Here is a 22,910-nt window from a genome sequence, read left to right as displayed (position 1 = left end):
AGTTTGGGACTCTCTGGATGAGACAAAGTTTAGAGAAGCAAATGTGCGCTGCTCTTCTAAAACACATATATATACATACATATATATATATATATATATACATACATATATATATCTATGTATATAGATATATAAAGCTGAATATACAAGCTGAATATTTAAACATCGATATATTCATACAGCAGAAGTCTTCTGGTATGATTTAGAGGGATTTGGACGTTTACTGTTACTTAACTCCGATTGTATGTCGTGTTATTTCCTTCAGGACTAATGTTATGTTTTGCAGAACATCAGCAGCCAGTGAGCTGCAGCCCAGACTTTAATCCGTCTGTCTGAGGTTTCAGCCGACCGAGTCACGTGACGACTATCATGTTGCAGAGGGATTAACACCGTTTGTGCCAGAGCACAGAGCCGAGTGACTCGCAGACCTCTGTGGAGGTTTAATGGTTTTCATTTTCATTATTTTACTGCTTCTACTCGGCGTGAAAGCCCCGTTTTGTTGCAGCTGCATTATGTTCCTTTCTAATATTCATGGTCTCCAGACTCACTGAGCTTTGATCGAGCTCCCCTGTCAGATATAATTTCCCTTTTGGCAATGAAGTGTAAAAATAACCTCAATCACCACGTTATGACCCACTAGAAGTGTGTGGCGGCTTCTATATCTGCAGAGACTCCGCCCTCTTTATCTGCAGAGACTCCGCCCTCTTCCTGTATTTTCTCTTTTCTTTCCATTTTGCGTTTGTGTTCGGGTCGTTTCTGGACGTCGACATCTGTTAAAATAAATTTAGCAAACAGGAGCCAGAACGTCCAAGAGGAAGCTACAAAAATGGGCGGACATGGGACCGAAAAAGTGCAAATATAGCGGACAAAAATCCTTCCAAAACGTGATTGAGGACTTTTAAATGAGTGTTTACTAACTGCAATCCCACTAATTCTGCTTTTAAAGGATGAATCAAAGTGTCTTGAGAACCTTCTGAACTTTCCTTCACCGTTGTTTTATCACAAGGCCACATTTTCCTCTTATTAAAACAATATTCATGCTCCCCAGTGGCTGGGGAAATGTTTTATACTATTTATTCAAATTTTTAACCCTACAACTGGTTCAGTTTGTTCCTCCCAACACTTTGGATAGTTTCAGCCTTAAATGCGCTTCAAAACACCAGAGACCGTTGTTGGCGTCGCTGTAAATTGGAGTGCGATGCCTCGTCAGATTATCCATCAATAACGTGCATCAGTGCTGCATAAAAGCAGTAATCTTAGTACATCCCATTACATGCTTCAGTTGCCTTATCGCAACAAGCGTGCAGCACCTCTTAGTGATGTTGGTGCAAATAAAACAGGACTTCACGTGAAGCCCAACGCCCCTGATGCACAGTGTGTTTGTATGTAAACTGTGGTGCGATAGAAAGAATAGAATAACGTGCCGGCAGTGGGATTGAACCCGACGGTTCAACATCCTCTCAGCTCATATCTGAGGGAACCCCTGCGCTTCTTCTTCTTCTTCTTCTTCTCCCCAAGGAACCAAAGCGGATGCGGGAAAGTCTTTAAGTTTGTTCATGAACGCTAACTTCAAATCTCTCTCTCTCACTATCCCCCTTAAGACCAAAGCCATCAACAGGAAGCAGCCGATGCGCTACCAGATGGACAACTACGAGCAGCCGACCAGGCGGCAGATGAGACCCACGGAGACGGAGGAGGTGGCCGTGAAGGTCAGGGTGAAAGTTTACGAAGTTGGGGAGTGATTGGAGGGAGGGGGGGGGGCGGGGGGTTAGGGACAGAAAGAGAGTATGAACTCTCAAAGACACCAAGGACAGAGCTACTAGTGTCCAAGGTTCAGAAGACTTTACACTTTTTAGTCTTAAATATCTTACCTCATTAGCAGGACGCTCTGCGGTCTTGTCTGGTCTTACAGAATAATGTGTTTCCCCCTTTTTGTCCTGACGTCAGACTAATAAACGTCCGCGAGGCTTTATTTCTATATTTGATGGGTAGAGGCGGCACATTCAGCAGCGATGAACTCAGCTTTCCAAACTGCTGCCCGGCACTTCAACTCTTACTGATAACGTTGAAGGAGACCTTTGGGGATAGACGAGTTCAGCATACAGAGGGATGAGTTGACACTTCTGATGGAAGTGGAGATAGAAGAGGAGGCAGTCAACAGAAACAGATTATTGTTGAGATGATTTCATCCAGTACAGATTTTAAACAAAGAATACCAGAGTTTTAAAATTGATTTTTATCAAGATTTTATACTCGAGGGAACCCAGAAGTTGTTTTGTTAATAATCATAAGGTATCAAGTTTTACACCATTTGCTGCCATTTTTTATAGTCTTTTTTTAGTGACAGTAAAAAACAAAGATAAGGAGCCAAGACATGATAAAGTGTGACCCTTATAATAAAGAGCATTACCTTAGATTCCACTAAATCATAATTAATAGGCAGCTATCGATACACAGGCCAAGTCATGTCAACAAACACACATTCAGATGTCTTTTGAACTAGATTTAATCATATACGTATATATATATATATAAAGCAAAGTCTCATTAACGTGGATCAGTATTGATCTGACGGTACACATCGATCGCTCTACTGATATTTCTATTTATTATAAAACCAGCTCAAGGACGACATTATCACTCACACGGACACGGAGGAGCTGCTCCCTCATTTATTTAACGCTGTCAACAGCTGTTTCATATCTTCACTGTTTGTACATCCGTGGGTCATTTTTGGGTGCGTGGAGTCATACGTGTGTGTGTGTGTGTGTGTGTGTGTGTGTGTGTGTGTGTGTGTGTGTACTCTCAGGATGTGTAGGATTCACACGAGAATTCGTTGCCCCTTAAAGGGCCTCGTGATTGGGTCCAACATGTTCTCAGCCCCTCTGTGAAGGCTGCTCTTCCTGTCTCATCCCTGCGGAGCGACGCTACCGACCAGACGATGGTCGGCTAATGAGAGAGAGAGAGAGAGAGAGAGAGAGAGAGAGAGAGAGAGAGAGAGAGAGAGAGAGAGAGAGAGAGAGAGAGAGAGAGAGAGAGAGAGAGAGAGAGAGGTTTTCCATACTCACGGATGTATCAGCTAATCCATTTAAGTATTTAATGATCACATTTTTATTGCCATTGTTCAGGGTTATTATCTAAATAATAATAAAATAAAATCACTTTTCTTATACTATAAATTACACGGGTAAAAGTATGTAGAAACCCAAAAAGTCATGGAGATTAATGTGCTGCAATAACAGCCGCCACTTTTCCATCGACGTTCCAGTTAATCCCAAAGGTGTTGGATGATTTTGAGGACACCAAAAAACACGAATGTTCAGGACCATTTCCTGCAGATTCTTACATTTTGTTTTAACTTTGATTAAAACAGCAGTGACCCCACATGTATCCTCATATTTATGATAACGTATTTTCATATTTCACTCCCCATTTAACATATCTCCTCTCCACGTCCGCTCTCTTTCCCTCCCGTCTTCTTTTTGATCGTATCTGTTCTTTCTTTCCTTTTTTAACCGCTTTTGACAAACTTCACTGTTTTGTCTCAGTGGCCGTGACACCAATCTGAGATTTCCAACATGTTTGTTTATCAGTGTATTTAAGTATGATGCTGGCAGCAGATAGCTGTGCTCAAAGAGCTTCTACATTTGAAGATTCACCTGAAATAGATTTGTAATGTAACGCACAACGTCTAAACCGCTGAAACAAACTGAAACACGAGTTCCTTCTGAGTATTTGCTTACGAGGGAACAAAGATGATTTAATGCCTTTTGGGATCCGTGTCATGGGGAGAAAGGAGCCGTGGAGGAAAAGCTGGGGGGGGATTGTCAGATAAAATAAACATAAAATAAACAAATAAATGCAACGGATGGGAGGAATGTAAACAGAGTCTCAGCAGGAAGCAGGGTGATAGATCGCCGAGCAGGGATTAGATATGAAGTCCTGTTACATGTTGCTCTGATCTCCTTCCTTTAACATTTAATGCCGTGACAGACTCATATGAGTGGTGGATCATAAACGTTGAGCTAGAGTCTCTGACTTTTTTGCAATAAAACTTTGCAAACATCTAGAAAAGAAACTACCCAACAAATAGGAAACATTCTGTTGCAGGAAAGTCCCGAAGCTACTGTCTGTTTTTTAGAGCAAATATGTCCGTTAGTTTAGATTTGTTTACGTCCTCTTGGCTGTCAAACAAACTGACTAAGTGGATTCCTTCCTTCCCTTTTTTTTGCTGATTTAACAGCTTCACCTTTATACACACAGAAATCAAACACTACTTCTAGACTTTCACTGGTTATTAATACATTTTTTTTGAAGCACAATGTTTTATATATTTGGCAGGATTTACATATTTCTGGAGGCTGGATTATAGAGAGAGAGAGATGCATTTCATAGTGTTAGAAATAACAAATAATTAAACAAATACAGCAAATTCTAAAGAACCTAGATACATAAATGAATGATATTTGTCCGATAGCATGAGCACAGCATGTGGCCTCCAGTTCATTGTGTAATTCAGTCGTCTCAGCAGCTTTTTCAAACTCCGGGTCATTTACTCTGGTGGCTCTACACGTAGTCGTGTGTTACACAATGAGGCATCCGCTGCACAGAATAAAGGAACCCACACGAGTAGGAGTCCTAGTTTACTGGATCTTTCCTCACTTAAATCTTGTCACATGTTCAGTGTAACTCAGCTTCAGCAGAGACATGTTTTGCATTGATTGTCTCTGTTTTTTCTGTAGGTGAGCAATGGATTCTTCTCCTGGGGAAGCAACCTGTCCACGCTGTCAGACATCAACATCCGCATCCCGACAGGTGAGACAAGTCTCCAACCAGATATCTGGCTATAAATGCAGAATCTGTAGGTAACGGAACAAGATATTTTGGAAGCGCCCCCGGTTTCCGTTTTGTAGTCCGAGTAGTATTTGACCAATCATGTTCAAGCAGCTTTTGGTTGAAACAGTCTGTGTGGAGGGTGGAAAGAGCCGAAAGTCGTCACAACAACTCCATACTCGCGTCTCAAGTTGCTAATTGGACGTTAAACAAATGGCCGACGAAGTCTTGCAAACTTGCAGGAAGACTTCTATATAATCGGACCTGCAGCCAGAGGAGTCGCCCCCTGCTGGCCATTTGAGAGAATGCAGGTTTAAGGCACTTCCGCATTGGTAGTGTAGACTAGTTTACTCTAAAAATGTAGTTTAAAAATATGTTTCTTAATGTTGGTAATTGTGACAAAGTCAATGTCTGAGTCCAATAGAGTCATCTCATCTAATCTAAACAAACTCATACTTCATAGAGCCCCAAAGTGTAGCGTTTCTATGTAATCGTAGAAGCACAAGAAGCTGCTCTCTTGTGGTGTTACCCAAAAGTTAAGGACCTCCAGCATGAAGAGAATCATGCCTATGAATTGGAGCGGCTTTCTACTCTTGTCAGCGGGCTACGAGGTGAATTTCACGCCGTTAAGAACGCTCGTAGAATGCGAATGAACCGCGCAGACCTGCTGAGAGAGCGTCACAGTATAGTGCTGCAGCGATGTCACTTAAATACCAGGTCTCAGGAGGCCGGGTCATGTTGAAGTGAAAGCCAACAGATGGTCCGTGTAGTATATCACACACACACACTTTCATCTTCCCCCGGGGAGCGAGTGGTGGAGTTAACTATCTCAGTCAACGTTCTGGTGTTACTTAAAGTGAGAGTAGTTTGTTTGTTTCTGTGCATTTGTGAATCAAGTCTTTTTTGTTTCTTACGTCTTCAAGGGACTATTTTAGAGTCCGGGCTTGTTTTTTAAGAACCAACATCAGGAATCTGTGCTTATCTTGAGTGTGTGAAGTGACTTTTTTCCACCTCAAACTTTGGTGTTTTACCAGAACGATTAGTCAGCGTTGTGTTGTTGTAGAGAGATAACAGTCTGTAGCAGGGTTACTCAACCTTTTCTGACCCGTGACCCCACTTTTAGATAAAATTTCTCACGACCCCAATGTGCATTTATCAAGTTATCATATTAATTTGACTACGACATTATCATGCATTGTGTTTTTACAAGCATGCATGCAACATTTACAAATTACAAGATTTTGCAAAATAGATAATAAGTGAATTTTGAATCAGGGGGACCTAAACCAGGAAGTTGTCAAACTAATATATATTGTATAAAGAAGACGACGCCAACGACATCGTTCTGCACCTTTTCTATCTGTTCAGGTCAGCTGACGATGATCGTGGGCCAGGTGGGTTGTGGGAAATCCTCCCTGCTGCTGGCCATGCTGGGCGAGATGCAGAGCATCGAAGGAAGAGTCTTCTGGAGCAAGTAAGACATCACGACAACACTTTGTGGAGCTCAGTGTTTCATGTGCAACTATTGGCTCTGATATTACTAAAGACCCAAAAACCAGCTGTGGGTGTAGACGTGAACAGTAGACGCGATTAGAGGATAATATAACAGTAACGTGTGTCTTTAAAGGGATAGTTCAGATGTTTAGACCGGGATTAAAGTTGTTATCTTTGTTCTCTTTAAAGCCACCAGACTCCATTGACAAAAACAGTCATTTTACCTCACAGAACACGTTAGTTGCTGATCTACCGCTGCCTCCATCGGTTAGTTATGTTGTGTTATTGTGTGACTTTGGGGAAACTTTGGGAATTCTAGTTTTTCCTCAATACATCCATGAACTCATTCATTTTCCTGTTCAGCTTGTTGTGTTTCTGGTGAACTCATTATTCTCTTTTCATCTGATTACACACAGTATGTCTTTTATATGTGATAGTAAAGCTTAGTAATAACTGTACATGTTATGATATTACTTATATTATTATCTTGAAAGACCGAAGATTTGAGAAATATTATTGTAGCATCAAATGTCCGAGAACGGTTTTCAGTGTGATTTTATTGATCAACAATTTCAACAAACGTCTAAAATGATCAAATGTTGATGTGAAGACATTTTGGGACAAACACGGATTTAAACTCTAACATGACTGGTTGAGGCCGTAGTTCTAGTTTTTGCACCATTATATATATATGTATATATATAATGTTCTATAAGTCCTATTTAAGACGCATGTGTTAGTGGTGCGCTTCAGCTCCTTGTGGCCGGAATGAGTATTACAACAACAGATGCTTAAAATCCTGGCAAAAGTCTTTTTAAGTCTTAAACACGGGACTTCCGTAGAAACTCGCTTGAGACATTTTAGTCCCATTTTTTTCTTTCTAGACTTTCAGTTTCGGGGACATTTCTTTCTTCAGGAAGTCTGAATGTGTGTCAGACGTCTTTTTCTGTAGTTTACATTCCGGGGCTGCACACTAACCTTTGCAGTGTGTGTGTGTGTTTGCACATCTGTGCCTCTGTTTACGTGACTGCACACACACACATATATGTGTGTGTGTGTGTGTGTGTGTGTGTGTGTGTGTGTGTGTGTGTGTGGTTTCTTGCTCTTTACCTCCTGCCTTCTTGCCATATCAGGCCGCCTGATAATGAGACGGTCCACGAGGGGAACATCAGGTACTTTCTCTCTGGTCCCTTCTTTTCTGAAACATAATCATTTACATCCGACTGTAAACATTCATATTTACTCTTCATCCATTTGTCTCATTAACAGGGCTCTACATCATGTTTAAGTAGCTTAATGCGCTTGTATTGCCGGCAGGAAAGTGCAGCATAATAACCCAGAACTGATGGAAAGAGTCAGAAGAAAGCCGCTGTGTGGAGACAGGCCCAAAGCACTTTAATAGTCAGGAATACACCCACAGCAGACATGTTTTTATTCCTGTTAAAAATCTACAGCTTAGATGTTACGTGAACATCTCAAGACTCTGTAAAGGCCTACTGGATGTATTTAATCCTTTTAACCCGGGGCTTAATTATCACTCACACCCTCGCGCTCATGAAATATGAGACGATGTCGAAGAAGCCGCTAAACCTAATTACCGCAGACAGACAGTGACCGCATCACTCACACGGCTCCTCTGTTCTGGGTGGGAGGGTTCATTTGATTAACAGCTGGCAGGGGAAACATCTTCATTATCTGGTGTTTTTGGCATGAAAACACATCTGTCTTCCTCCCCTCTGTTCTCTCTGTCCATGTTCCCCGTGTCTCTCTCCGTGTTTCATGACATATTTTCCACTCGTGAACTCAAACATACACACAGTTGTTTGCCGTATAGACTCGTTCTAACACGGTGACGTGACTTTGACAGTTGGTCAGGGACAGAGGAGTCTGACGAAGACATCAGGAGGTAGACCTTCTTCCTCCCGTCTCCTGCTTCCTGTTTCAGACCTGCAGTGATCCTGTGACACCCCCCCCCCCCCTCCTCCTTTTTAACCTGATTTAACTCCATTTCCTCCATCTTTACTCTGTCAGAAGAACGTACTGCACTCAAAGTTCTGTGTTGCAGTATTTCAGGCTGTGTTGTTCATGGACACACGCATACAGACTGCATTAGACTGTTATACTACAGTAGTTTTTGCAGTTTTTGCAGTTTTTCCAGGGTACATAGTATTTACATTTTTACCTTTTCTAGCAGTTTTATTATTATTATTACTATAAAAAGTATAATAATGTGCAATACAGTAAACTATTCATACAGCACATATTTCACACACAAAATGCAGCTCAAAATGCAAAAATATAACAATTAAAATAATGCAGACATTTCAAAATAAGAGGAAAGTTAAATAATAAACAGAATAAATAAATTATTTCTTGTCTTTATAAATAATGTATGAAGCTGCAAAGTTCAACTCTTTAAGTAAGAAACTCCAAAATGTGTCGGGCGATCTTGAAAAAGAAAACAGGAAGGCAATGCAAGCCCTTCAAAATAAAAGGACAATTATTATTATCAATATAGTGGCTGAATCATAAACAAGCCGACGTGTTTTTACCGCTGTAGGTCTTCATCTCGGCAAAAGGCTTTTTAATCTTTCCCTCATTGTTGTGACTTCTTCTTGTGTGTGTGTGTGTGTGTGTGTGTGTGTGTGTGTGTGTGTGTGTGTGTGTGTGTGTGTGTGTGTGTTCAGGAACGACTGCTTCAGCCTTCAGAGTGTCTTCTGCTCATCGCTCTTCTTCTCCCTTTAAGATGTTGTTTTGCGTCCTCTGATCCCGTTTTTGTGCTTTTCATGCTGGGAGTCAACAAACGAACAAACATGCTAATAAAGACGTTTTATTTATGCACATTAGAGATATATATATATATATATATATACACCTCAATTATGTGTTTATACTTTTTATTCAGGGAAACACAAACATGCATGATACATGCAGGTGTTTTTATATAATAATACATATTACACTGTGATAAAAGAGTTTATACATGTTATTGTTTGCTCCACATGAACACATCTGTTTGTAAAAACAACTCTTTAATAATGTTAATTAGTGGTTTTACGGTTCGTGTTTCTTATTGAAGTGATAAAGGATAAAACCATTAATTCTGGATTAAAGGGAAATATCATCATAAAGGTTGTAACAGGATACAAAGTATCAGTTTGCACAACAATCTTATTTTACACGTTAGAATACTTAAAGATCTGAAAAACCTCTCAGCAGCTTCTCATCACATCCGACTCCCAGCAAAGCGCTGCAGTTGTTGTTGTTGTGTTGTTTCTTCTTGTTGGTGTTTTGTATTCATGTTTGTGTTGTTGTTGATTTTGCAGCTCATCATTAACCCGATCCATTTTTTATCCTTCATTCCTGCCGAAGTATCCCTCGTGTTGTGGTGGAGTTTGATTTAATCCTCGCTCTCGTCCTCCGTTCTTTAAATGTTTGGGTGACGCATTTATAAAGCTGGTTAGAACAGGAGTACTGATCTGACAGCAGCTTTCCTCAGAAATAGCTTTTATGCACAGTTTTCAAGCAACAGATGGAAGTAGGAGTCTTTAGGTATCGCGTGACTCCTGTCACGAATAAACAGCAAACAGTTACAGCACATTAAAACGTAATAATAATAAAGAGTGCAGGTACAGTAACATTCATGTGACTGTGGAGAGACGTATAAATACAAATCCTTGCATCTTATTTACTTTAAAGTCTCCACTATCATTCAGAGCTTCATTTAATGTACTATCGTCATCAGACAGTAGCTTCATATCTCAGTCTAATCTAATCTATAGATTCCTTATCTGATAGACCTTGTTATGTGTTTGTGTTCAACACCGTGTCACATAAATATGATGGCGCATTGGGGCCATCAAACGAAATGTCACTGCAGGAAATGGACCAGTACTCCCGCTCTCTACAGCTTTATGAAGACAGGACTTGTGGTACTAATTCCTGTTTGCCTCTGTTTCCCATGATGCACGCAGCAAGAACAGATACTCTGTGGCCTACGCTACCCAGAAGTCCTGGCTGCTCAACGCTACAGTGGAGGAAAACATCACCTTTGGAAGCCCTTTCAACAAACAGAGGTAAAAAAAACAACAGCACACAATTACTGCCAGTTACAGGAGTGAGTTTGTATTATTTTTAGAAAAGCTTTAAGCTTCAGTGATGCTGCAGGAAGTAGGAAGACATCCAGATGTGTTCTCATCTGTCGTGATGTTGTGTTTTTCAGGTACAAGGCCGTGATAGACGCCTGCTCTCTGCAGCCGGACATCGACCTGCTGCCCTTTGGAGACCAGACGGAGATCGGAGAGAGGGTACGGACACGTTTTATAATGAAGCTTTGAATAACGTGATCATATTGAATGAGTTAGTCTTTTTTTATTAAGTCAACCGATAGCTCGTCAGTGCTGCCTCCTCTAGAGATCTCCAGCGTGCACTCTCTTCATACCTCAGTCCAATCTTGTTATTCTCTTTAAAATTATTTGATCAATTCTGAGCTTTCACACTGCGAATAGAGGCATCAATGAAACAACAACACAAAAACTTTATTACTCTTTCCAACCTTGACACAGGCGGCCCAGACCAGATCCACTCCTACCGTTCTCCCCTTTCACAATAAAAGCCTGAGACAAGTGTTTTGCGTTTTTGTTTTCGTTTATTCGCTCCGTCCCCGGTTGTGTCTTTTTATTGGAAATGTTTGAATCCTCACAGCCACCGCTGGAATCTAATTCTAATCTTTCTCTGCAACTGTGTAGAATTACAGGGTTCAACGTTACGAATGAAGGTAAGAACTGTTCGTTGCAGCCGTAGTTTCGGTGCTTTACTAACATTTATTTTTGTGCTATTTCTGTGATTCAGGGCATCAACCTGAGCGGAGGTCAGAGACAGAGAATCTGTGTGGCCAGAGCTCTCTACCAGAACACCAACATCGTCTTCTTGGTGAGAAAAACCTCCTCAAACATTGTAGAAAGTGTTTCCCATCAGAAGAACGGACCGGTGTTTATATTGAGTGTTGAATTATTACTATTATTCCAGAGTTAAATACTTTCTGTGTGAACAGTGCTGTCGTGCATTGCTGAATTAGATTAACGTCCAGCAGACAGGAACACCCTAGTCTTCGTATTCCTCACCCTACACTTCTTTACGACCGATCGTACGATACGACACATAGTTCGTGTCGGCCGTTGGGATGAGGAGGCGTCCGTCTCTCTGCTGTCATGTGTTTATCTTTCCCAGCGGTTGCGTCATTTCCTGTTGCCACCTCGAGCTTTAATTGGTGAGCGAGCGTACGTTCCTCACTAAAAGCATTCCGTGTTATTTTTTCATCCCGCTCATCATGTCTGGAGTGAAAACTCTTAACGAGGAGGGGATGTTGTTCTTTAATTAACATTATTTCACTGTCAAAAGTACAGCTGCTTGGGTTTCTCATATCTGATCTCAGGATTGAATTATGCGTCGTTATAAAACACAGGACAACACTCTATAGCGCGAACCCCACCCGAGAGAGAGACGTTCAGGGAACGACACGGAGATTTACGTTCTCACAAGTCACGTCAACGTCTCGTAATCAGGTGAATGTGAACAGCCGGAGGATATTCCGGTGATAAACCGATGATGCTGACTGAGGCTGAGCAGAGACACGGAGATATTTTATTCTGAAAACTATCTACAAAAACCCGTTAAATACATTTTGCGATATTTCCACACGGGGACAAATTTGTCTCCAAAGGTTCCTGATTTCCTCCAAAGAATCTGAAGAACTTGATGCTCCTGGTGTTTTAAAGATTCAATGAACTTAATTTGTTACATAGACTCACACGAGAAGACATCATTGGAAACGGATTGGTCCTCTGCAAGTGATTGGATGAACCATCTGTTAATCACTTCCACCAATCAGATCAAAAGAAAGCGACAAGATCCTACTAGACGATAAACCGTAGACATGCCGAGGTGAGATCTCAGTGGGTCTTCATCATCTTCCTCCCACACGGGAGTTCCTCTACTGAGGAGGAAAAACCATCGCTGGGTTCCTGCTGAGTCGTGTTTAGTTACTGATGATGAAAACCCAACGTCTCCTGATTCTGCTGCTTCAAAGTAAAAGCTTTTATAGAACAAAATGAAAATTTAATGTGAAGGAAAATGTCTAACAAGTCTATTAATACTGCAGGGAGCTCTTTTTTTATTGTCGTTGGCGTTATGAACCTGCTTCATTCACACTTTAAAACTCTCCGTTCTTCTTCTCCGTCTTGTAGGACGATCCCTTCTCAGCGCTGGACATCCACCTCAGCGATCATCTGATGCAGGAAGGAATCCTCAAGTTCCTGCAGGACGATAAACGGACCGTCGTCCTGGTCACCCATAAACTGCAGTACCTCATACATGCAGACTGGGTCAGAACACCTCAAATACATTACTCCTCCATTCTATGGATCATGTGCAGTAGTTTCAACTTCTTTCTCTTTGTGTGTGTGTGTCTTGTACCAGATTATAGCGATGAAGGACGGCTCTGTGCTGAGAGAAGGAACTCTGAAGGACATCCAGACTCATGACATCGAGCTTTATGAACACTGGAAGACCCTGATGAACAGACAAGACCACGGGCTGGAGAAGGTAATGCTTCCAACTTGAGATACAAACAAATCTGGAGACATTCATGTTTAAAGACGTCACACAAGCTCTCTACATCCATGTTTCTATTGTGTCTCTGCAGGACATACAGCAGGACAGTCAAACCACACTGGAAAGGAAAACACTGAGGAGAGCGTTCTACTCCAGAGAGGCCAAGAACCAAATGGACGATGAGGACGAAGGTAACGGATTCACCACTATTTATATATATATATGCATATCTTAGAAGGTAAAACTTGTTGTATTCAATACTTGATTCTTGTCCTATCAGAGGAAGAAGAGGAGGAAGAAGACGACGACAACATGTCAACAACCACTAACAGAAGATCAAAGATCCCATGGAGGGTAATCCATCTGTAGAGTCTTCACACACAGCTGCTCTCCAAACATAACATGAAGTTTCAAACTGAGAAAATGGTCTGTTTGACTCTAAATGGACCATCATTTACTAAATGAACATCATGCTGTATTGAAGAAGACTTGAAACTAGAGATTGAGACCATAAACTCATGTTTACAATGTTTACTGAGGTAATAAATCAAGAGAGAAGTAGTCATTTTCTCATAGACTTCTATACAACCAGAGGAGTCGCCCCCTGGTGGACACTAGAGAGAATGCAGGATCTGTCCACAGACGTATGAACACCTGGCAAACAGCAAACACACAAAGTGAAAACAGCTGCTAATACAGATGAATCAATAATCTGCAGCATCACTTCTTAATATTCGTGCAGCTACATGTTGAACCTGCCCGCCGTTCATCCGTCTGTTGTGATCTCTTCTTCTCCTCAGGTGTGCTGGTGTTACATGTCCTCCGGTGGGTTCTTCATGGTCTTCCTGATGGTGTCCTCCAAGCTTCTCAAGCACTCCGTCATTGTCGCGATCGACTACTGGTTGGCAATCTGGACCTCCAAAACCAACGGGACCATCGGCAACGGGACCGTCGGCAACGGGACCGTCGGCAACGCCACACTCACCGGCGAGGTATGACGTCTCTGACGAGGGAAATCCCCATGCAGGCTTTTTAGAGTCTAAGAAAAATGTTGTATTGTTTGACTGTGTGTGTGTGTGTGTGTGTGTGTGACCCACAGGACTCCCACTACCTGCCGGTGTTCATCATCCTGTGTGCGGCCGGCATCACGTTGTGCCTCATCACCTCGCTCACGGTGGAGTTTCTGGGTCTCTCTGCAGCCACCAACCTGCACCACAACCTGCTCAACAAGATCATCCACGCTCCCATCAGGTGCACAAGCGCACACACACTCGTGCTCTGCATCCTCTCACATGTGGTAGAACAGTGTTTTGGGGTCAAATTGTTGACACAGGGAGTTTTAACGTGGACGAGACAAGTCCCGTCTCTAAGGAAACACTCTGCACTTGACCTGGTTGTCTGAGCTCGTCCGCTATCTCTGTGCCGGCTGAGTGTGTTTTTTCCGACGCTGTTAGTAAGTAACACAGTGAACTAAGTACGGTAACGTGTGTTCAGGTCTGTGCCGCATGTGTCGGGGAGTGAAGAAGACACAACTGCAAGTCCAAAATCAAAAAGTCTTGGAGGAACAACCTTAAAAACATCTGGAACTACTGACTTAATCAGACGGTTATTCAATTGTAATTAATTTCCCATCATGCAGCTCTGAGTCGTCAAAGTGAAAGCTCTTCTGCCGACGGCGCGGAGCTTCACAGATAAACTTCACTGAGGTTGCGTTGACTTGCATGATGCGTTCAAGCTCTACTCTGTAAAAAAATGAGCATCGAGGCGACTCTGACTCTACTTCTCTCTTGATTTATTACCTCAGTAAACATTGTAAACATGAGTTTATGGTCTCAATCTCTAGTTTCAAGTCTTCTTCAATACAGCATGATGTTCATTTAGTAAATGATGGTCCATTTAGAGTCAAACAGACCATAAAGCAGGGGATGCTTTAGGGGCGGGGCTACACAGTGATTGACAGGTCTCCACCAGAGACGTATACGTGATGAAGATGTTGTCTGACGTATTTTACTGCCTCTCTCAGGTTCTTTGACATCACTCCTCTGGGGCAGATCCTCAACAGATTCTCCGCTGACACCAACATCATAGACCAGGTGAGCAGAGTCCACATGACCATGAAGAAGAAGAAGAAGAAGAAGAATCAAATCTGACTTCCCTCTCTGTTATTCTCTCAGCACATTCCTCCGACGCTGGAGTCCCTGACGAGGTCCACGCTGCTCTGTCTGTCGGCCATCGGGGTCATTTCCTCCATCACGCCGTTCTTCCTCATCGCCTTGGTTCCCCTGGCGGTGGCCTTCTACTTCATCCAGAAGTACTTCCGGGTGGCCTCTAAGTGAGTCACTTTAGTTATCATTAAGTGTGTAATACATGTCCAAATACATGCAAACATAAGTACATATACACTGAAACACTGAATACTCTCTGTCTCTCTCCTCAGGGACCTCCAGGATCTGGATGACTCCACACAGCTTCCTCTGCTCTGCCACTTCTCTGAGACGGCTGAAGGTCTCACCACCATCAGAGCCTTCAGGTACAACACACACACACACACACACACACACACACACACACACACACACACACACACACACACACTTAACTCACACCCTGTCTTTACTGGACGTATTTCAGCTGTAGACACTTAATAACACATGATCAGGATATATGTTTGTGATAGTAGCTGCAGTATAATGTCGTTCGCAGTACTTCTAGCAGTACTGTTAAGTGTTCGTCGTTGTACTTTTACTCCTAAAGCCTGCGTTGTACTCGTAGTCTTACTGTTGGAAATCGGCAGCGTCAGTATCTCTTTGTATTTCTGTCTCCGCTCTCGTTCCCATCGTCGCCGTAATCCAACATTAAACAGCTCTCACGCTGTTTCTCTCCTCTCCTCCCCGAGGACTTCCTCACACACAAATATACAAACACTGAGAGACACACACACACACACACACACACACACAGACACGCACACAGAAACAGTGAATCTGGTGTTTTTAGACAGATTCTTGGCAATCATGGGATGGTTCCCATTATCATTATCCACTGGTCTCCCTCCAAACCAAGTCTGGTTCAGAACGCAGACGACGATAAAAACCTTAATATTTCCTGTTTGTCCGCTATCGTGTGTGTGTGTGTGTGTGTACTTGTACTGTTTAATGCAACGCTTTGAGGGAAAAGAGCAGCCGAATGCAAACACCAACAGCTCTGCATGTTGAGGAACAGAAAGGACGTTTTTGAGCGTGTTGTGTCTTCATGTGTGTCTCAGACACGAGGCTCGATTTAAACAGCGTATGCTGGAGCTGACGGACACCAACAACACGGCCTACCTGTTCCTGTCCGCCGCCAACCGCTGGCTGGAGGTCCGAACGGTGAGGAACTGAATAAACTCCCTCTCGCATGGCTGGATGATTATGACCACGTTTCTATAAATGAACGCGTCCTCTCCTTCTCTCTGCAGGACTACCTCGGGGCGGTGATCGTGCTGACGGCAGCGGGAGCCTCCATCTGGGTTCCGAGCATCGGTTTGGCTTCCGGAGGCCTCGTGGGCCTCGGACTCACGTACGCCCTCACGGTGAGTCCTCCGGTCTGATGTTCTAGCGCACATGAGTTCAACCGTTCCTGCAGCTCCGTCTACCTCTCCTCCATCTCACCAGATGTACCAGACGGATGCAACTGAAAATAACAAACCCATAATTATGAGGCTTTAAATGGCTTTTTAAGATATTTCATGTTTCGGTTTAGATATAAACATTATCTGAACCGATGCGTGTCCCTCTGTAGGTCAGCAACTACCTGAACTGGGTTGTGAGGAACCTCGCAGACCTGGAGGTCCAGATGGCCGCCGTGAAGAAGGTCAACAGCTTCCTGGGCACCGAGTCGGAGAACTACGAGGGAACTATGGGTAACTGAGTCCCTTTAAATCCTGAAGTCGCCTGATAAGAAGAGAACCACACGGTTTGGTTCTTATTCACTTGTCAGAATTAATAACTCGGGACAATAAAACGAAGCCAAAACATCGTGAAATCGTCGTTCCTTCACGTCCAAAAAAGAAACACAACAAAGAAAATAAAACAAGTTAAAAGAGAGACTCGCACTTTATTTTCACAGATTAAAATATTTAAAAAAGGTAAAGTGGATTTTCTCATCTCTGTGCTTTGAACTGATTCACAGTAAATAATCTCTGAGCGTCAGAGAGCAGAAACATTCCTTCTCTCTGACGTCACGGAAGCTTCCACCAAACTGATAAAAGAATCCCTTCAGCACAACTATCTTCTCAGCATAGTAATATAATATAAATAATGTTAAATAAGTAACTTATTCTCCACACAGAGGAGGGATCAGGAATCAATAAGGGAATCCAGACGATCTGACTTCCATCAACCTGATGTTGCTCGTGTTGCACTTCTCAGTTGATGGATGGAGTATAATGAAATAATCAATCGAGCCAAACAACTGAACCTGTCGTACCGTAAATAATCAGGACAAAGATATAAAAGAATAACAGAAAAATAGAAAACGTGCCCCAATAAACTAATAGAAACTGCTTTTAAACATCACGGTTTGAAGTAGTAAAACTATAAGTGTGCAGTCGTGATGTGCGGGACTGTAACGCAGACTAACAGTCAGAGGTGTGTGTGTGTGTGTGTGTGTGTGTGTGTGTGTGTGTGTGTGTGTGTGTGTGTGTGTGTGTGTGTGTGTGTGTGTGTGTGTGTGTGTGTGTGTGTGTGTGTGTGTGTGTGTGTGTGTGTGTGTGTGTGTGTGTGTGTGTTTCTGTCCCCTGCAGACGCCTCTCAGGTGCCCGAGAACTGGCCCCAGGACGGCGAGATAAAGATCCAGGACCTGTGTGTGCGCTACGATCCGATGCTCAAACCGGTGCTCAAACACGTCAACATGTACATCGAGCCGGGCCAGAAGGTAATTAGCAGGAAGCCGAGAGTCGTGTCGCGCGACGATATTCTTTTTAAATCTAACAAGTACAGCGTGGAACGTGACGGCTCGTAGGAAAAGTGGAAGGAAAAAGTGGACTTTTTCTGCGAAGTCGCAGCCGAGTGTCTCCGTTAAACTGCGAGGTGACACTCGGGTGTCCACGCTCGGCGCGTAGCCGGCGCTCTGTCGGCACACAGGTGTCCGATGTCTCACCGCGGTGTCACAGTGAAGCTTATTGCCTGTCTCCTCCTCCTCCTCCTCCTCCTCCTCCTCTTCCTCCCGTCACAGGTGGGGATCTGCGGTCGCACTGGCAGCGGGAAGTCCTCTCTGTCGTTGGCCTTTTTCAACATGGTGGACATGTTTGAAGGTGGGTCAGAGAGAGAGAGAGAGAGAGAGAGAGTTTTTGTGCAGTATGCTTATGTCTCATTAAAGGGAGTGATTCTTAAGATAATGTTTGGGAGATTTTCCCTCCGGGTTTGTTTTTTCTTGAGGAGTTCTTGACCTTCAGTTCTACTTTACTCCCAGAAAAACAGCTCGTTGTGTCTTTGAATTGTCACGTTCCTCCTCGAGCACTTCCTGTGATCCACTCATGAGACAAAGAAGACACTCCGGGGCTCTTATGTGTAGATAGTTATAGAGATGATCACATGATAGATGTATGCATCTCTCTTTATATGAAACTATTTAACTGTTTCTTTAAAGTGGCAATAGATAACTTTCCCTTGCTGTTTTTACTACTAGCAACACATTTATCGTCTTTTTCAGAAATCTTTCCAGATATATTATGTTGTGATTTATTCCCAAAGACTCAACCGCTAAGCTTTATGCAAATGACCGTGTGCTGACGTCACAGCGAGGAGGTCTTTTGGGATCCGCCTCATTGTAACAGGATCAGCAGATCTTCCTAAATGTGGACAATCAAACAAAACATGTGACGCCGTCTGAAGCCAAACAGCAGGTTGAGGTGATCTAAACGGGTTTCGGTCAAACTAAATCACGACTGGAGGTAAATCAGTCTTCTAGATTCACTTTAAAAGATGTTCTGCATCATCTCTAAACGTCCCTCGTCCACCTTAAAGTAAAGGATTGTATGTTTATGTTGGAAACTAATGTTTATTTAAAACGTCCCTCCTTTCTTTCTTTCCAGCTCGTTCTAAACACCGGTGCAGCTCTCGTTTTGTTCTCCGTGTGCGTTGCTTCGCTCTTAAATACCCGACGAGAGGAGCTGAAGTAGACTCTTCTATCGGAGGATTAAAATGAGGACATAACAAATGACGCGGCCCGTTTATTTCGTTTATTCGCCTCCGGACTCCGAGTCTTATTCCTTCTAGACGGCCGTCATGAAGTCCTCAAACTGTCTCTCTTTATTTATTGCATTTATCGTAATCACATCATTCTGTTTTCGCTCAGATTATTCGGACACAGATGAGATTACAGTCACTTTTTCCATACACACACACACACATACACACACACACACACACACACACAGCTGGGCAGACGTTTCATTAAGCAGTAAATTAGGACGTGTGTGTGTGTGTGTGTGTGTCAGCAGCATTTCCTTATAAAGCAGTGAAATGAAAGCAGAGCCGGCGTTCCTGGCGATCGCTCTCCCGACTGAACTGAACATTCTGGATTTCATTGTTCCAAAAATATAACATTGTATGCGACAGAACGTAAATATTGACTTAAGACGCCGCAGCGTGAGCGAGTGAAGGAGTTTTGAGTTGTAAGGACAAATTAAATGGATTATTTCAGTTTTAAAAATGGCAAATAAAGGAGCAGTGTGCAGGACAGAAAGCCCATAATCTTCTGTTTTTGGGTGATGAGAGTCTTTCAGTCGTACACACACTCAGTCACACATATTTGATCTGTGAAGGCGGTTAATCGTAGATCTAAAGGCCAAAGTACTGAAGCCAGAGCGGTGCTGTTGAAGTATTTTGCCTGGTGATGCATTACCGCTGTCTGTATTGGCTGCTTCCTTTAAATAGCTCCACTCCTCCTCCGGGATAAAACGTTTTAGTTTTACGATAGTTTGTTGTTTTAAAGCGCAGACAGTCGTAGCTCAAAGAGAAACGTGCGTCGTGAGTTTCAGATGTGCTGAAACTATTACTCCACATTCTATCCAAAAAAACGCTACAAATGTGCTAAACAAACGGGATAATCGTAGGTTTTGGACTGTTGGTTGCACAAAACAAGTGAAGAATCTCTGATAGATACATCATGAAGCTGCTTCATAAAAACACAGATTTAGTGCAAATCTGTTTGCATGTCTCGGGATTTTACGTGTCATCGTTTCTTTCTATTGGCTTCAATGGCTTCATGCTACAGATATGGAATAAGACTTGACATTCTGTCGTCGCTCTTGATGCGATCACACGTTTGCCTGTTTGCAGGGAAGATCATCATCGACGGGATCGACATCTGTAAGCTTCCTCTGCAGACTCTCAGGTCCAGACTCTCCATCATCCTCCAGGATCCGGTGTTATTCAGCGGATCCATAAGGTACGCAAAACCTTTCATCGTGTGAAAGGTCTTAATGTCTCGGGGCTTCGGGGCTTCGGGGCTCTGCAGACTAACAGTGACTCCAGTTCAAACTGCAGCTAACGAGTGAATAACCGACCAACAGGAAAACGAACCGTTCTGTCCCGAGAGACGTTTTGTCACATGACGACACAAAGTCCCAGCTGTGGGGTTAGCAGTTGAAACCACAGTGGGAACTCTTGACTTGGACCTAATCTGACTTTTGTCACAGACGTCACGGACGGAGGAGGTCGTCCTCCGTCTCCTTCTTCTTCTTCTTCTCTTGACACACACACTCACAACCTCCGTGTGTTTGTGTTACAGACGATACGGTGACTCCGTGTTTGTTATAAAAGACAAAGAGCATGTGCTATTTGTTTGGACAGATATGTCTCTCCACATAATTGCGTGAGTGAGTGTGTGTGTGTGTGTGTGTGTGTGTGTGTGTGTGTGTGTGTGTGTGTGTGTGTGTGTGTGTGTGTGTGTGTGTGTGTGTGTGTGTGTGTGTGTGTGTGTGTGTGTGTGTGTGTGTGTGTGTGTGTGTCTGTGTGTGTGTGTGTGTCTTGGCGTTTCCACCGGCTCTTGTTTATGTGAACGTAAGCTCGGGGTGAATGGTCGACAGTAACTGTTTCACACTGTTTTCTTAGATGTTTCTTTAATGTTCTGACTCCGCTGCACAGAATCAAGAGAAGTTTATTAATGTTGAAAATAAACAAGGAATTAAATTAAGCCGTTAAATTAACAACAGTAACCTTGCTTACCTCTCTGTACGACACGGACACATAAGAATAGAACCACACAGTCTACTCTTTAGTTTAATATTTCATCTGTTTTTGCTACATTTTCTCTATTTTCTCCCATTTTAGAATGTAAAGTAGGTCAATTGCATCATTTAATGGAGACCTACAGGTAAATAAACTGCTTTATCTGAAGTTAGCTTAAAGTTCACTCACCTCCTATTCTCTCTGTCATCTATTCAGTCCTAAACACCTCTGATCTCACCAAACTGTGCTTTTTTATATCGCTTTTTGGTTGTTTTAGTGCTAAATTCACTGTGAATAAACAGCTCCTGGCTGTCAAAGACTAAATCAATCCCTGCAAGTTTGTTTGTCCAGTCTAAGGTTTTATCCCGAGCTTTATCGTGCTCACTGGGTGGTGCATTAACTCAATGACTTCATTAACGTATGTTCTGTTGTTTAGAACAACAGGTGGATGCATCAGCTCGGCACCTTCTGTCACTACAAACGCACCGACTCAAGTTTAAACGGTGTTCCGCCTCTCTGCAGGTTCAATCTGGATCCGGAGAGGACGTGCACCGACGATCGGCTCTGGGAGGCGCTGGAGATCGCTCAGCTGAAGAACATGGTGAAAGCGCTGCCTGGAGGAATCGGTACTCAAACACGTCTCAAGATAGTTTGGATTTAATGCACCAAAATACACGTATTAGCACATGCTGAATACTTTCCGGTTTAACTTGAATGTCTGTCTGAGTCCAGATGCTGTCGTGACCGAAGGTGGAGAGAACTTCAGCGTGGGTCAGAGGCAGCTCTTCTGTCTGGCTCGAGCGTTCGTCAGAAAGAGCAGCATCCTCATCATGGACGAAGCCACGGCGTCTATAGACATGGCCACGGTGTGTGTTTACGTGTGCGCTGACCGATGATGTGTGTTTCTCTGAGACCGTAGATCCCTCACAGATGCTCAAGAGATCTGTGTTCGTTGGGCTTTGGGTTGGTTGAATGGATCTGACAGCTTTAGTTACTTTAAAGTAACATATGAAGAACTTATTAAACATGATACCAAAATAGTCCTCTTACTACAGCGAAATGCTTTTTACACACGAATGCGTAATAATAGCTCTTAATATCTCTTTTCTTCTTTGCAGGAGAACATCTTACAGAAAGTCGTGATGACTGCGTTTGCAGACAGAACGGTCGTCACAATCGCAGTAAGTCCGTCGTTCTGGGTTTCGTTAGTTGAAAGTCAAACGAGAGGTTTATTTGAACCAGAATACTGAGGAGCTCCGGCTGCAGATATGTGGCTCGCTCTCTCTGAGCTTCATGTTGCATCCATTGTATGTGCATCCTTTCCTTTCCTGCACCTTTTTACCCTTTTTTGAAGTCAGTCCTCTTTTGCCTTTTCTTTCACTGATCTGCTTTCCCTTTTCTGACTTTCTGTCTCTGTTATACCGTCTTGTCCTCTGGATACTCTTTCTTCCACCCTTTCTACATTTCTCTCTCCCTCCCTCCCTCCCTCCCTCCCTCCTATGTTTCCATCCTTTCCCCTGTCCTCCTCTTTGACCCTCCGTCCTGCCGCCAGCACCGCGTGGCCTCTATCTTGGACGCCGAGCAGGTGTTGGTCTTCTCCTCGGGGATCTTGGTGGAAAGTGACTCGGGTCCCAACCTGCTAGCACAGGAGGACAGCCTCTTCAGTGTGCTAGTGAGGACTCACAAGTAGACCCGGATCAGCACAGACCACTTTGGCTCTGCCCGGTATTTCCTCTTCCTTCCATCTTTTCCGCCTGT

General features: G+C 43.2%; 1 protein-coding gene across 1 annotated transcript in view; it reads left to right on the top strand.

The window, feature by feature from the left end:
- Positions 1-22,910, top strand: part of abcc9 (ATP-binding cassette, sub-family C (CFTR/MRP), member 9) — a 35,664-nt gene that overhangs the window by 10,665 nt on the left and 2,089 nt on the right. The window contains 24 exon segments of the mRNA XM_079183603.1: positions 1,602-1,709; positions 4,743-4,815; positions 6,202-6,307; positions 10,302-10,403; positions 10,550-10,634; positions 11,179-11,259; positions 12,573-12,710; positions 12,805-12,930; positions 13,031-13,130; positions 13,220-13,293; positions 13,740-13,931; positions 14,039-14,190; positions 14,963-15,032; positions 15,114-15,271; positions 15,377-15,469; positions 16,205-16,307; positions 16,397-16,510; positions 16,720-16,840; positions 17,723-17,853; positions 18,154-18,232; positions 20,262-20,370; positions 21,675-21,778; positions 21,885-22,018; positions 22,271-22,333. Of these exon segments, the coding sequence (XP_079039729.1) occupies positions 1,602-1,709; positions 4,743-4,815; positions 6,202-6,307; positions 10,302-10,403; positions 10,550-10,634; positions 11,179-11,259; positions 12,573-12,710; positions 12,805-12,930; positions 13,031-13,130; positions 13,220-13,293; positions 13,740-13,931; positions 14,039-14,190; positions 14,963-15,032; positions 15,114-15,271; positions 15,377-15,469; positions 16,205-16,307; positions 16,397-16,510; positions 16,720-16,840; positions 17,723-17,853; positions 18,154-18,232; positions 20,262-20,370; positions 21,675-21,778; positions 21,885-22,018; positions 22,271-22,333 (2,616 nt within the window).

Source organism: Pholis gunnellus (assembly GCF_910591455.1).
Source record: "Pholis gunnellus genome assembly, chromosome: 22".
NCBI classification, from domain to species: Eukaryota; Metazoa; Chordata; class Actinopteri; order Perciformes; family Pholidae; genus Pholis; species Pholis gunnellus.
Note: the sequence above shows the minus strand (reverse complement) of the source record. Positions and strands in the feature narration are given on the sequence as shown.